This window comes from Heterodontus francisci, chromosome 16, assembly GCF_036365525.1.
Source record: "Heterodontus francisci isolate sHetFra1 chromosome 16, sHetFra1.hap1, whole genome shotgun sequence".
Lineage (NCBI taxonomy): Eukaryota > Metazoa > Chordata > Chondrichthyes > Heterodontiformes > Heterodontidae > Heterodontus > Heterodontus francisci.
In genome coordinates this window covers 54738060-54754288 of record NC_090386.1, presented here as the reverse complement: position 1 = coordinate 54754288, position 16229 = coordinate 54738060, and the positions used below count along the sequence as shown (strand labels likewise).

The 16229-nt window shown below is 43.6% G+C and overlaps 1 protein-coding gene across 1 annotated transcript in view; it reads right to left on the bottom strand.

Annotated features, from left to right (window-relative positions):
* The window catches only part of LOC137378278 (uncharacterized), a 75186-nt gene that overhangs the window by 17304 nt on the left and 41653 nt on the right, over positions 1-16229 (bottom strand). The window contains exons 13-26 of the mRNA XM_068048522.1: positions 14059-14169; positions 13104-13237; positions 12721-12881; positions 12000-12096; positions 11314-11428; positions 10895-11134; positions 10572-10809; positions 9716-9828; positions 8682-8760; positions 7148-7259; positions 5471-5611; positions 2465-2760; positions 2209-2318; positions 1548-1646 (exon numbers count right to left, since the gene is read on the bottom strand). Coding sequence (XP_067904623.1) covers positions 1548-1646; positions 2209-2318; positions 2465-2760; positions 5471-5611; positions 7148-7259; positions 8682-8760; positions 9716-9828; positions 10572-10809; positions 10895-11134; positions 11314-11428; positions 12000-12096; positions 12721-12881; positions 13104-13237; positions 14059-14169 — 2046 coding nt within the window. The remainder of the gene's footprint in view (positions 1-1547; positions 1647-2208; positions 2319-2464; positions 2761-5470; positions 5612-7147; positions 7260-8681; positions 8761-9715; positions 9829-10571; positions 10810-10894; positions 11135-11313; positions 11429-11999; positions 12097-12720; positions 12882-13103; positions 13238-14058; positions 14170-16229) is intronic.

The following is a 16229-nucleotide window of genomic DNA, read 5'->3' as shown; positions in this document are numbered from 1 at the left end:
TAACCCTAGCATCATGCCCTACTATTCCCTTCTCCCATCATGTGTTTATCTAGTTGCTCCTTTAATGCATCTATGCTAGTCACCTCAACTATTCATATGTTAACAAGTTCCACATTCTAATCACTCTCTGGGGAAAGACGTTTCTCCTGAATTCTCTACTAATTTATTAGTAACTGTCTTACATTTATGGCTTCTGCTTGTGGTCTTTCCTGCAAGCGGAAACAGCTTTTCTATGTTTACCCTATCAAACCCTTTCTTAATCTTAAAGGTATTTTTAAACTTCAAATGATGTACACAAAGAGAACTAATTCTGGTACCACTCCATTATGAGGTGATGTCCATGTTTACATTACCCAGAAATCTGGGCACCTAATCTTCTAACCGACAAATGCTGAATTGAGGCTCTGCCAATACTCACAAGATCAGTTACTTACAGATGAGAAACACCATTAAGCTCATCTTAATACAAGCATCCAGAACAAACCCACACTCCACCCATTGCTCCGTCAAATTATTTCATAAATGCTTTCCAGTGTTTATTCCTCTGCCACTATTCAGAATCCCATTCCACATGTTGATCACTAAAGTTATCTTTTATTGTTTGAGCCTGTGTCCCTTTTCCTTTCAGCAGAGAGATTTGGCAGTCCAAGTACACAAATCATTTGCAGGCATACATTCTAATCTTATTCAAAACTCTATTTTACCTAAATTTAAACATACAATTAAAGATCGAAGCCCCTCTTGCACCCCACCAATGACCAAACAAGATATTTATTTCCCTTTCCCCCCGAAAAATCTTTTTTGCCAGTCCCAACCTTTCACCCCCAAATTATATTCTCTTTGTCCTTCAACCCCTTCCCACCATCCCCTCATCCAATCATAACAGTTTTCCCCGCTCCCCCCACTCTGCTTCCCACCTTGAAAACTTCACTCCTCCCCCCCCCCCCCCCCCCCCCCAACAATGTTCTACCTCGGATCTCTGAGCGGGACTTCTGGCAACCGGCTGGAATATCGGAGTGGGATGGCCGTTGTTGAAAGGTAGGTTCATTTGCATTCATTAAGCTTCATAATGTAAATTGTGCTTTTTTTGTTGAGCAGCAGGTGGGGGGCAGCGCCCCGAGGCCTCGCTGCCGCCAGTAAAGTGGGGCAGGTCCTTCCCGGTGTTGAGGCCCAAGGATTTTCCGGGCCTCCCCCACCATGACCCCTGATGTCAGGGTGTCTGTCAAATTCAGCCCATAGAGTCTGTTGAGCAGTGAGGTATTTTGTACCATTTGTACTCTGGTGCCTAGGAACACAGCAGTATGAAACCTAGTCCTGAACAGCATTTGTTCATGTGAAGCTTATTTCAGGGATTGGCTTTGGGCTCTATGCTGATGTGGCTTCTAGCAGACAGCAGCTTCCTTTCAGCATTCAAGTGTCAACAGGAAAGGAATATTGCAGCACACCCTTAATCCATTTATATAGAACAGCTTCAACATTAGTAAACAACATATTGCTTTGCCAATAAAAGCAATTTTTTGCATTGTGTCTGATAAATATTTCCTTACCTGATCTATAAGGTCACCAAGATTTCTTCTAGTGCCACATCTTGATACGGTTTGGTTTCTGGCTGGAGATATGGTTGATACAGAAAAATTTGTTCCATCCTGAGGATACAGATTCATAAATAGTCAACACTGACTAAATTAGTACAGTTTTAAGTAAAAGGCCTCATGGCTGGAGCAGGTAAGCTCATGATGTATACAACCTTTCACTAGCAATCTAAAAGTAAATCAAAAGGCATGATCGAGACAAATTTTTTTCTCTTGCATTTACCTACTGATATTTGGTATTGGATAACTTTTGACTGAAGTTAATTTTAATTATAAAAGTATGATTATTAATGCATTCTGTCATATTGGCAAAAGTAGTTTCAAATTTACCGCAGTACAGTATGGATTTCCAAGTATCTGATCAAAAAATAGAAACTGTTAATTTTATGATTGTCATATAATCTATAAGTTTGAAAGAGTTTGATTGTCTATCTGAACTTTATGTTTTCTAGATTTAAAAATATGACTAGATTTCAAGGTGTCGCAAATGCCTTGAGTATGAAATTCACCTAAAGTGCTGTAATTACATGTTGTAATTTTGACATAATTACCGGGTACAAGAAAGAGAAAGGGAAAAGTAAAATGTAAAATCACGTCAGTAAATATTCATTCTTACCATATACATCAAATCATCCTCAGTTCTTGAGTTGTAGCCATGGAAGGTAGATACTTGGCTCAAAGGTTGCTTTGTTTTTGGGAAAATTGACGAAAGTACAAAATTATAAACTGTAGTAACATTATAATATTCTCAAAATGTTAACGATAGAAGATGTTGTGTTGTGTGATAGATTGTCAGGCTGACAATAGTCCATTATAACCTTATTACTTATAAATGATCTGATCAGCCTCATTTGTTTTGTTTTTATTTTCACTTTCAGCCTTGATAGATTGTAGAGTGACCTTGTAGTCTAACCTAGTGTGCAAGTAGACTCCTTCCATATCTGCAGGAAAGGAAAAAGTCAGGAGCTTGGAGAAGAGCATGGAGATGAAAAAAATCACAAATGCGGCAATCCTGTCAAAGGCAGAGCTCCCAAGTGTGTTGCCACTAATCAAAAAGAGGCGGTTTTGCTGGATCAGACGCGTCCGCAGGATGGATGAAGTTCGCATACCCAAAGACCTTCCGTATGGTGAGGTATCTGGGGCCAGACGACCATTGTGGCACCCAAAGCTCCAATTCAAGGATGTTTGCAAGCATGACATGAAGGCCCTAAATATTGACTATCACACCTGGGAGTCACAAGCTGGTGAAAGAGGAAAATGGCAACACATCCAGTGGACTCTGTGTGCACTACCACAACGACCAGTTGCTACAGCAGTTTGGCAATAGGTGCCAACACCAAAACAATAACTCACAGCGTCGCGTGGCAGCTTCACATGTGGTACTTGTGGCAGAACCTGCCTCTCAAGGATTGACCTTCACAGCCATCAACAAAGGTGCACCAAGAGAAGACACCCCACTAAAGGGATTGTTTGCTGCATGTCAACCATCTTTCGTAGATGGAAGGATGAGAACCAACTCGTGTATAATAATTTGGCTAGTAAACTTCCATAGTTGCACAGTGTACATGAAATGTGTTCAATATGCCTATTTAAAATAAATGTTAAAGGCCAGTCAGCTTCTGTCCTTTTGAGAAGGGATTTCTCAGAGTAAGACTGCTTATATATTTTTGCTGAAATTCTATTGGAAGCTGTGGGAATTGGATTTCGTGCTTATTCTCCCATTATATTTTATTGAAGATGCCAAAGAAGAAAAACAGAAAGGATGCCAAGGAGAATCAGACGGCCCCAAAGGGGGACTCCTTGCATTCAACAATTACATCTATAGGCTTAAGCAATGACAACAAAAACTGGCTTTGCAGCCTATGATTTAGCAGAAGGATAATTGCGGAGCTGTGTCCTCTCTTGCAAAGAGGCATATAACTCACCTTGATGATAGAGACAGCATTGCTGTGGCAATCAATATTATTATAATCCTTAACTTTTATGATAATCCTGAACTTGAGCTTCTTCCAGGAAGGCCCGGGGGCACTTGCGATATACATAGTATTTACAGTACAATAACAGGCCATGCAGCACAACAGGTCCATACCATTATTTATGCTCCACACAAACCACCTCATCTCATCCATCAACATATTCCTCTATTCCTTTCTCCATCATGTGCTTATCTAGCTTCCCCTTAAATGCATCTATGCTATTTGCCTCAACTACTCCTTATGGTAGTGAGTTCCACATTCTAACCACTCTTTGGGTAAAGAAGTTTCTCCTGAATTCTCTATTGGATTAATTGGGGACCATTTTATATTTATGGACCCTAGTCCTGGTCTCCCCTCACAGTGGAAACATTTTCTCGATGTCTACCTTATCAAAACCTTTCAAACCTCTTCTTAAAGACCTCTATCAGGTCATCCCTCAGTCTTCTCTTTTCTAGAGAAAAGAGCCCCAGCTTGTTTAATATTTCCTAATAGATAAAATCTCTCAGTTCTAATAAATTTTCTTGCAACCTCTTCAGTGCCTCTTTATCATTTTCATAATGTGGAGACAAGAACCTTTCCCAGTACTCCAAATGTGGTCTAGCCAAGGTTCGATACAGGTTTAATGTAACTTCTCTGCTTTTCAACTCTATCTGCTTGAAATGAACCCCGGAGTTTATTTTCTTTTTATGGCCTTATTTACTGGCATCACTACTTTTAGCTATTTGTATCTCTGTGCCTCGACTTTTAGGAACCCTCTCGTTCACGTGTACACAATGAAGTGCCCAAAACAAATCACAACTTTGTAATCTGTTTAGAGGAGTTGTATATTCCAGATGTAGCATCTCAGCCATGGCTCAGTTGGTAGCACTCTCACCTTTCAATCACAAGGATCTGGGTTTAATTCTCACTCCAGTCTTGAGCACAAAATCCCACACTGACACTCCATTACAGTAGTGAGGGAGTGCTGCACTGTTGGAGGTACTGTCTTTCGGATGAAATATTAAACTGAGGCCCCATCTGCCTGCTTGGGTTGATGTAAAAGATCCCATGGGACTATTTTGAAGAGGAGCAGGGGAGTTATCCCCAGTATCCTGGCCAATTTTTATCCATCAATCCAAATCACAAAAACAGATTATCTGGTCATTATCACATGGCTGTTTGTGAGAGTTTGCTGTGTGCAAATTGGCTGCTGTGTTTCCTACATTACAACAGAGACTACACTTCAAAAGTACTTCATTGGCTGTAAAGCACTTTGAGATGTCCGGTGGTCATGAAAGGTGCTATATAAATGCAAGTCTTTTTTTTTCTTTTTTGTTTCATCTTCTTGAGACACAGTAGTCTCATCTATACCTATAATAGCTATGCTCAACATGCCCACTGATCTTCAAGAGAGCAGACCTGAGGGCAGCAGTGAAGGCTGTAAAGCTATTTCTCACAGTCTCGACATATGATACTTTCGCATATGGAAACCAGACGAAAACACTTGTACATTTGAATCCACAGTCTCTATAGTATCAGTCTGAGCTTTCATGAGATGTGATTGGACCAAGTTCAAACTGGACTATTACAGATAATCCTGGAATTTGTGGCAAATGCAATGCAGAAAAACATTCTTGCATTACTGCACAAATGGAACTTCACAATCCTATCAAAATCTTGCAGAGAATTTTGCATAGAGTCAAGTGACATCAGCAGAAGATTCTGTTCAGCCAATAAATTTCTTCTTTAGACATGCTGTTTCAGATCCAAATCCTTTATGTCTTCAAATAAGGAAAGTAGCAAGTGAGCTAGACCTCTGGGCAACAGGCTCTTGCTGTTCCAGTGCTCCTCCTGCATTCCCTGCAACTTACCAAATATTATTTCCTCAGGTACACAACCTAAACACTGTGGCTGGGATTTTACAGAGCTTCTGAAGTCAGGCTCTGTGGCGGGGCAGGGGGTGGCCAGAAGATCGTTCTGGCAGTGGCCCACCATGGCACCCGATGCCAGGAGTGCCGGGTCCGATATTCCCGATGGCGGCGAGGCTCTGGGACAGCCTCTCTACTGCAGAGTAACAGGATCCAGATTAACATATTTAAATTAATGAAATGAATAAATTTGAATACAATACACCCGATCTTACCTTCGGACCGCGATCTTTTGGGTGGTGGCCGGCATTCACGTGCCTTCACTTTCCCGTCCAGGGAAAGCAGGCGTCACCATGGTGGGGAAGGGGGGATCTTATGATTTTTAGAGCAGTGGTGGGGGGAGGGTGTCAAATGTCAATGATTAGTGTAGGAGAGGGTGTGAAGTGGTGACCTCTGCATTTTGATCAGTATGAGAGGGAAGGTCAAGTGTTGAAGGTAAGTGTTTTTGCAGGGGGGAAGAGGGTAAATACTTCATTTAATTGTTATGGGAGGAAGGGGCGATAGATTTTTCAGTGGTACATTAGGGGGTTAGCCCTTTAACAATTTAAATGACCTGGCAGAGCTAGCTGCCCTTTAAAAATGGCACCAGCGCCTGCACACAGGCAGTTTATACCATTGCCAGTGCGGAGAGCCCGTCTCTCCACATGATTGGGGGGGAGGAGGCGGCCTGACTGACACATTATCCTGGACCGCCACGAGGAAGATCACGACGGCGTGCGTTGTGGGCCACCATTCTTTTCACCCACCACTGGGAGCGGCGGTGGAAGAAGAAAATCCAGCCCTCTGGGGGAATGTATGTGCTTTGCTGCTTGCAACAGTTGGTGTGAGTGTGACAGGGTGCTATGAAATGCTGCTTTCTTCTCTGTCAGTGGGACTGCTAACTGGCTGGCTGCTTTCGACATCAACAAAAACAGAAGAGGACCATATGTTATAATGTGACCTACAAGACATTCCATAAACACTGTTTGTTTATGTGGAAATATATTACAGATAATGCTGTTGTACTTGAGTGTATGCCTGTCTGTCATTAAGTGAGTGAACAGTTGCATAGTGGGAAAAGACACAACAAAGAGGAGAATATCACTGTCTGATTGGTAGAGACCTTGGGCTGTATCATCCCCAATCTCTCTATGCTCAAAATGCCAATGATGTCCATTGTAACTCTTTGAAGATAGTGGTGTGAAGACCAACCTCCTATGGAAGTCTGATCCCTTCTGTTATGATTCAACAGGCTCTATTTTAACACCACCCAGCAAAAACTGCAGGGAGGGGATAGCAGTGGGTAGTTGAAATGGAATGATGGACTTACCCATTCCTATCCTGCTTGATCTGCCCGACTTCAAATTGCTGGCAGCAAGGAAAGCTAATCCAAGCCAGGGGGGCCCTCCTTGAATATACATATGAGGCTTTGATAACTTTATTGGGACCTGATCAACCAGTTTACCCTGAGGCCTGAGCTGTACAGCAGTGTTGGCTTCCCCACCAGGCCAAACCTGCCAGGAACAGCAGCCATGGCCAAAAGAGGCCAAGAAAAGTAACTATTTTAATTCAGTTTTAGTTTCTTTATGGTCCAAGATGTGAGGAGTATTCCTCTGGTCTCAACAAGGAAACCTTGGACCTCCTCTACCCAGATTACCTCCTTCGACTGGTATTTCACTCCCTGAGCACTTACAATGTGCCTGGGTACTCTGTGTTTCCTGACAATTTCCCAGTTGCTAAAGTTGACCAAGCCTGGCTTCTGTCACTCCTGGATTCGCACACCACCTGTTTTGTCGTGTTCCTGCCTGTCAGTTAATTGTTTGCTGCATCAGTGAACCTGAGCGTGCTTCTTCTGCTGCAAGCCATTTGTTGTCAATAAGTACCTTTGCTTTGAAATTTCTTCTTCCAGATCTATAATACACCCCTTTAAATGGTTCTAATTTTTTTAATAACTGAAGCAATGTAATGACATTCCTCACAAGTATGTGCCAGTTTCCTTTTGGTAAACCTCAGTGCAGCTGGGAGCTTGGCATGAATAGTTAATTCAGTCGGGGAGGCGGTGGCGTAGTGGTAATGTCACTAGACTGGTATCCCAGAGGCCCAGGCTAATGCTCTGGGGACATGGGTTCGAATCCCACCATGGCAGATGGTGAAATTTGAATTCAATTAGTAAATATGGAATTAAAAAGCTAGTCTAGTGTGACCACGAAACCATTGTCGATTGTTGTAAAAACCCATCTGGTTCATTAATGTCCTTTAGGGAAAGAAACCTGCCACCCTTACCTGGTCTGAACTACATGTGACTCCAGACCCACAGTAATGTGGTTGACTCTTAAAATGCCCTCTGAAATGGCCACTCAGATCAGTTAGGGATGGGCAATAAATGCTGGCTGAGCCAGCGACGCCCACATCCTATGAACAAATTAAAAAAAGTGAGAGCCTCGAGCTTATTGTGTGAATGGTGTGCTACAAGTTAACATTATAGTCAGTAACTAACTTGCCAAATAAGGAATCTGTACTATTTCTCCTTTCTATTAGTCTCCCCCAGGCTGTTACTTTAACTATTGCAGTTCGAGATATTAATTAAACATCCAATCATTAAGTATGTTAAAAATTAACTTTTAATAATCCATTTTTGGGTTTCCTTCAAATTTCATTATTAACATTGAAAACCAGGAGGAAAATTTAGAGCCCAAAAACCTTAGGTAGGTTCAGGGAAAATTGGAAACGTTAGTTTTTATTTTGAATATAACTAAACCACAAGGAAGCAAGCAAGAGACTAACAAGGCATAGATAAGCTGAATGACAACCCACAATTATTTATACAGGTCACAGACACCACTTTTGTGGACTGCCATGGCAATTCCAAAAGCTCTGGCAAGTGTATATATTCTACAGAAGCTTAACTTATCATTTACTCTGTTATGATTCTCATTTTGGGTGGGTAGCCAGCTGTGTGCTGACTGGCTGCTCATCTCAGTTGTGAAGAGGCATTTGTGATTTTGAGGGCCCGGCCTCATTTACATATAACCAGTGATCTGAGGGGCACCAAATGGGTGTCCTGATCCTGCAAGGTAAATATGGATTGGGGGGAGGCGAAGCAGGGGGCAATCACATTGGGTAATGGAAGGCCATGGGTGGCAGAGTCCCAAATTATTTTTGTGGGACATGGAGGAGCTTTGTTCCAAAAAAATAATTTTGACTTAATCTTTGCTGGATCTCTTTGCCTGTATAGCACGTGGAACTGTTCGGAAAGTACTCAGCATACGCACGAATCAGTTCTCTTCTAAAATAGCGCTTGGGGTCCTATGTATGTCATAGGACACAGATTTTCATATTAAAAAGGGCCTGACATCTGAAACAGGCAAGCACTTCAGTCTTCCCCTTTCAAAATGGTGGTGGATGACTGTATCACCATTTTATCTGTTAAATCAGCCCCCATAAGTATTCTATAAGGAATGAGCCTCTGCACTCATATGTTTTAGGCTTTCAGTGAAATTTCATGATGCCAATAATCCAGTTCAAATTCCATTAATATATGAGGCTCCCTATAATTCTGTGTTATATAGGATCCAAAACAGAGAAAAAATTTATTCAACTTTTAATGAGGAGTAAATTTGTAGCAGTTATATGCAATCTTAATTCCAGGGGTTAGTAGTGGCAGCAAAACATTTATATTACCCACGTGGTAAGTTCTTTTCCATTTTGATATTTTTGAAATTTTCAGTATTAAGGTGATTTGGGTTTTTCAATTATTATACCTGTTTTTAAACAACCTGGCCTGGAGTTTCCACTAGTTTATGCTGGTAAAACCAGCACAATTCACCTGAAATCAGCTAACCCATAAAAGAGCATAAGCCAAGGGCAGCGGCACCAGATGAGGGTGGTGTCACCGCACATCATATATGCGGCCACCCAACTGCAATCACATGACAGCTGGCCTATTAGAACGCAGGAGGCGTTTGACCTGTCCCATTGGAGGACGGGTGGGTAACGAGACACCGATGACATTGTCTGCTGAGACAAACGCAGGTGCTGGCACCATGTTTAAAGTGTCGTCTGCCCTGCTGGAACTGCTGCTTCACTTAGTGAGTTTGCTGTTGCTTTGTCTTTTGCTGCTGTGCTGCTGACCGCAACCACCCCCCCCCCCCCGACCCCCCGGCTAGTGACCCTGTGCTACTGACCACCACTCTCACCGCCCCGGATGGAGATCCTGTGCTGTTGGCCACCCCCCTCACTGCCCCAGCCAGAGATCCTGTACTGCTAACCACCACCTCGCCACCCGGGTTGGAGATCCTGTGCTGCTGAGTTCGCCCTCCCCCTCGGTTAGTGCTCCTGTGCTGCTGACCAAGGCCTCATAAGGGAAGGAGCTGACTGGGAACAAGAGACCCATGTCAGGCACAATTCAGCAATATCTCCCTGTGGATTCTCCCCCAGGCTGTAAGGGAAAAGTGGGAGTTCCTCTCCGCAAGGGATGACAGGAAGGGACCCTCCTGCCCAACCAAGGAAGCCTGAACGGAGATGGCAGAGGAGGTCAGCAGCCATAGCGTCACCCTCTGGAACTGGGACCAGTTCTGCAAGAGGGTCAATGACCTCCTTCGTTCCGCCAAGGTGAGTCTTCCATACCCATCCCATCTTTGGGACTTGCATGTGGCCACAGAGGAGGGAGTGCAGTGTGGTCAGGGAATGGCTGCAACGTGGGTGGCAAGGGGCTGTGGCAACAGCAGATCGTATCAAATGATGACTGCATCTCCAAGACAGCCGGTTTTCTGTCCTAGCTTGCCCCTGCATGTCCCTTGAGAATGGACGTGAGGAGCAGTCATTCAAGAGCCCCTATCTGGGGCCAAAGGGCTGCCACCAGAACATATGTCCTACTGGTCTCCATAGGAAGACTAACTGTCCCTCTTCCTGCTTACAGGAGAAGATGGCCCACAACACTAGGGAAAGCACGAAGACTGGAGGTGGGATCCTGGACATCCGAGAATTGATCCCAGCAGAGAAGAGGCCCTGGAACTAGCAGGCTACCATAGCGGCCAATCCATAGCAGATGTAGAGACTGGAATGACCACCCAAGCGAGTGAGGAGGTATTGTGACCATGTGCTGATCACTGACCTACTAGAGAACCATATCACACATGGTTGGCATAGGTAGATCCATGCAGCAGAGCCCCTAAATGTTTGCGTTTTCTCATGCAGGTCATGGCACCTCAGAGGGAAGATCGTCTGCTGGCGCTGCTGGGATCCTGTCGTACTTTGAGGACCAGGAGTAAGAATTCTCAGTGGGTGCACCGTCTCACATTCCCCTGCACCCTCCACCAACACAGGTACTCTCAGGTTGGTGGGTATATGCTCAGACTTTGATACAGGGTCACAAGCAGGTGAGAGCACCACACATACATCCGAGCAGCTGACAGAGGCCATGACTGGTAAGGCCACTGACGGTTGGAGGACTGTGGGAGGCCTGGCCTATGCTGAGCCCTTGACTGATGTCGAGCCTCTGGTGCTGGCAGTACAGAATATGCTGGAGTTGCAGAGAGAGGTAAGGGAGCATTTGGTGGAGCTGCCAGAGGCAATCTGCAGTCATGCATGGACGATGGAGTAGTCTAGCTATGCCATAAGTGCTGTTATGTTTCAGGCGTGCAAGTGCATGGCTTCCTCCATTGAAAGGTTGACAACCCTCCTGGAGAGCCAGAACCCAGAGATGCATGAAGACCTGCATGCAGTCGCCTTGGCCATGAGTTCAATGCAGCAGTGGCAAGGCGAGGGGGACAAGGCGCCTCTGTGTTCTCCAAGTCCTCATCGTTCTATGGTCAGCAGGGAGATTCAAGTGAGCCTTGAAAGGGAGGAGGAGAGGCTGACCTCCACAGTTGGGGGCTCCCCTGAGTGTGGACAGTAGCTCTTCAGCTCCTCTGACAGTGACTCCAGCTCCAGTAGCTGCAACGACTGAGGAGGCCTCTGCACCTGTGCAGGAACCCTTCAGCCAGCCAGGGCCCTCCAGGTCTCAGGCAGCCAGAGGATGCCCGCCAAAGTCATCTCAGCCAGGGTGCAGCACATTCAGCAGCCTGGCTTCACCCCAGCTGCCAGTGCAGGGGGAGCACTTCTTGGAGGCTCATGGAAGTGCATGAAAAAGAGCACCCAGATGCACTTGGGGTTTAATGGGCGTGTGTAACTTGGTCTTGTTATTGGGTATTGTGAACATTTAAATAAATGGAGTTCACTTTCATTGCTGAGAATTGCTCATGCTTTCCTTGCTGCCCTGTCAGATGCCACCTTCACGTGTACTCTCTTAATGGACTGCCAGTGCAGGGGCAGGTTGCATATGGGCACCTTCTCAGCACTGTGCATTCACTTGGGCCTGGGCACAAGGTGTGGAAGTGCAATAGGAAAGAGGTGACATGTGGAATACAGTAAGGTGAGTATTTATTGAGTTCACTTGGAACGGCCATCATGGTGGCAGAAACTGGGTATATATGAGATTGTCCTGAGCTTCCCTTGCACATCTCTCTATGGCCCTCGCAACTGGACCAAGGGCATCATCATCCCACGCTGCCTGCTTGGCGTCCTCCTCCACATACTTCTCATCGGATGAAGAGTGGAAATCAATCATGCCGTCTTCATGCATGCCTTCTTCCCTCTGCAGTGCTAGTTTGTGCAGAGGACAGCAGACCACCACAATAGGCGAGATCCTCACTGGGGCATACTACAGGGCTGCGGCCTGAAACCCTGTGGAACCTGGGGAAGTATGTAGGCGTCATGGCTGCTTCTCGGGAAGTGGCCACATATCTGCCAGACACGCTTTTGATGGTCACAGACCAGTTGTGCGTTGGTGGAATTGAAGTCAGTCCTGTTGATGATCTTCACCAGCTTGCCCAGCTGCCGCCTGGCACTGCCTACCTCTGAGTCTCTGCTGTGCAGTGCGGGGATCTGCAAAGACTGGGTGTATGAGACCCATGCCAGATGGTCGCTCCCACTCCTATGTGCTGTCCCTGGAAAGAGGACCTTGCCTTTGGAATCTTCCCCTTACCACTCCCTTCTGAACACAGGCTAATACTCCTAGCACCCAACCTTGCAGAGACGAAGCCCACTCTTGCCGTGAGCGCTGCAACCCCTCTGTGCCCACTCTTCCTCAATGGCTGTAATCCCTCTGCACCCACTCTTGCCTCGAGGATTCCACCATTGTTGGGCAATGGCAGCCACACACCTCTGTTCCCCTTCCTGCATTCATCCAATGCTCCTCTTGGCAGCACCAAGGCTTTTCCTCACTACCGCCAGCTTTAAACAATTGGAGATTGAAGGCACGTGATCCCACAAACAGAAATGTGATAATGATCAGAGAATCTGTTTTTATGATGTCGATTGAGGAATAAATATTGGCCAGGACACCAGGGATAACTCCCCAGCTCTTCTTCAAAATAGTGCCATGGGATCTGTCACAAAAACGTGAGAGGGCAGATGGGTGCGTTGGTACAACATCTCATCTAAAATACAGCAGTTCCAACTGTGCAGCACTCCCTTAGTACTGCACTGGAGTGTCAGCCTTAACTTTTGTGCTCAAGTCCTGGAGGGGGATCTGAACCCACAACCTTCTTTTAGCTAAAGCATTAGTCACCACATTATAAAAATTTGAGGCACTAGCTGGGTGTATCTACAGTCCTTTGAGTTCAATGTGGAGTCTTTGGTTGCCGGTAAGTCTTGCTGTTCGTTGGGGCCCAGTGCACGCTTTAACTTCTTTCGATGTCGGAGTCTTTTCTCTCTTGAAGGTTAGGCGACTTGGGTCTGGAGGCTTGTGAGAAAGCCAGATAGAGTCACCTAGGAGAGAGGCTCTCTTATTCCAGGTTCAATTGCAATCTGCAGTCTATCTTCAAACTGTCCTGTGAGCACAATTCAAAACTCCAAGTTGGCCAGCAGGTTAGTCATGTGACTAACCCCTTATTTGGGAACAACCGCTCCTGTGGTTTGTGGATTTCAAAGTTCTCAGTGGGGTGGGTCGGTGGGGGGGGGGGGGGGGTGGGGTCGGTGTAGTGCTGTCTCTTACACCGACAAGATGTGGATCACCATTGCCCAGCCCAATCTCTGTTAATTAAATCAGGCAGTATTCCCATTGTCTTTTCCTAGACGACTGTCTTTTAGCATGCAAATGTCCTCCAGCCAAATGTCTCGTGATCTCTTTAAACAAGTCATTTCTTCACTCCAGCAACAGTTTAAAATTAATGTTCATATGACAAAATTAATATGCCTTATTCTTGTCTTCATGACAATAGTTAAAATGGTAACACCTGCAGTGTAGCAAGAATGCTAGTTTTCTTCATATTTTTTAAGATTATGTTTTGCTTATATATTTTTATTTGTCAGTTTATTAGTGGCAAGATGTGAGTCTTATTATTTCAAATGCCAACAATAACAGTTCAAGAACACTACTTACTTAAATGTTCCAAAACTATTCAAGCTGAACTAAAAATTTGAGTTGTGTGCAGGTTTATGTGGAACTACATCATTGTTCCATCAGAGAAATGGAATTCTCCAGTCATAGGCGAATTGTGATTATGCTTTTGTGCAGCAAATAACTTCCACTAAGTATTCACAATTGAGAAGACAGTTCCTTACTTTGTGTTTGAGAATATTCTCATTTTTCATTTGAAAAGTGCCTGAAGTTTCAATGCCACAGGTTACCAAGTGACCACTTTCCTCTGGTAAAAATCGTGAAATGAAACCAGCCTGTAAAGAGAGAAAATAACTCCTTTAATCAGCTCAATTTTGCATTATCCATACTTTAAAACTTTATTTTTTTATTTTAAGTCAGTATTGTTTGCATGGAAATGATTGCCTTCACAGTTTTCAGATATGAGATGTTTACATTATAAGCCAAATTTCTATATCGTTTGGTTATCGTTTGCGAACTTTATGACAATTTTAAAAATCTACAGTCAATCATCTTGTCATTAACTTATCAGTAGAATCACCAGTAAGTAAGCTGATGTAAAAAAACACCTAGAATAATCATAATGCTATAATGATTCTATTAAAAATTTCAATGTATATTTATAGATTTTAATACTGACACTACACTCAGTACACAGGTACTCAAGGAAGTTGAAAAGATTAAATGCAGCAACTTTTAATGTTTGAGCATCGAATGGTTAACTAAAGGCTTACATGATCAATATACCAAAAGTAGTGAACATCACATGCACTTACACGATGTTTACCTGCACCCATCTATAATCCTGATGAATGAATTATTGTTGAGGCTGAATTAAAACTTGAGTTAAAACATATGGATCAATTGACATAAAAGAAAAACAGCCTCTGTGCTGCTTGCTGTGGAATCTCTTATTTAAGTCACATCTTTATTGGGACTTAATAGTTTTAATCATTTTGAAATAATAAAATGTGGTCAGTTCAATCATGGATTCAAGTAGAGTGCATTCCTGAATTCAGTAGGGTTGGAAAAGTTCTTTTGCTAAATTAAACAGGCCTGGCACATAAAAATCATACTAACAGTATATTCAAGGATCAATAATATCACCCTGTCTTTTTGACCTGTCCTTCAGGACTTGCATGTGATTGTGCTGCAGGGAGCTTCATGCTTCAATGTACAAAGTACATGATCTACTGAGGTCACAGCAAGGCAAGAAGTGAGTTATCTAATGCTAGCAGTTCTTAAATAGCTGCTGATAGATCTTAAAACCCTCCTGTTCTTGAAGAGAGGAAGAAATGATTGCAGCAATTGTATACAGGACAACAGCACTTGATGTTAAGCTTCAGACGTGCTACTGCAAAGCAACGGAGCTGATTGCCACCTTCCAATGAAGATCATCAGCACAGAAACTTGGATAGAAGTAGCTGAAAGAATCAATGTTGTCTCAAGTGTATGAAACATGGGACTGAGTTGGAGAAAAATTTACTGGTTCTCTTGATGTTTGCCAAGGTAAATTCTGCTTACATTTTTCTTAATTTTACAATATTAACTTACTTTAACAATATCATAGTTTAAATTGAGAGCAGCAACAGAGAAGCTGACTGTTTATGTACTTTCAGTTGCATGGCATGATCATTTTTTACCATTATCTTTATATGCATTTTTCCCTGTGGCAAGTAAAATACCAAGCACACTGCCAATTTAAGCTATCTGTGCGCTGCATGTTCATAGACTCACAAAAACCTGACTGCTGGGGCAGCACACAATTTACGTCAAAGTTTCTCTTTTTTATTTGTTTTCTGAAGAAGAGTACACATACCAGACAGTATTGCATGCAGTCCGTAAGAAGGGTCCCAAGCTTACAACCCTTGAATCCTTATGATGAGAAGACACTGTGAATTCTGGACATAAAGGCAATTTGTGGGTGTTGGTGGGGGTGGTGAAATAGGAGACCTCCCTCAAAACTCAATTTTTTTGTTTTTCTTTTTCCATCTTCTTACTCAGTAACTCATTCACTCCCTCACATAGGGATAGACATGCTCATTTCAACATAACACATCTTTCCATGAAGAAGGGTCACTGACCCGAAACGTTAACTCTGCTTCTCTTTTCACAGATGCTGCCAGACCTGCAGAGTGGTTCCAGCATTTCTTGTTTTTATTTCCATGGAGGCTCTTTATCAAGGGGTGTCTACTGCTAGAATTCTAAATTTTGTTCTTCTGCTGCTCTAGATGTCAAAATGGTGAGATAACAGGATTCATGGAGAAAGGAATTTAGGAATAACTGTAGACCATTTTCAATAATGTGCACAGCAATTTAAAAAGTTAATAGAATATTCTAATATAGGACTAAACCA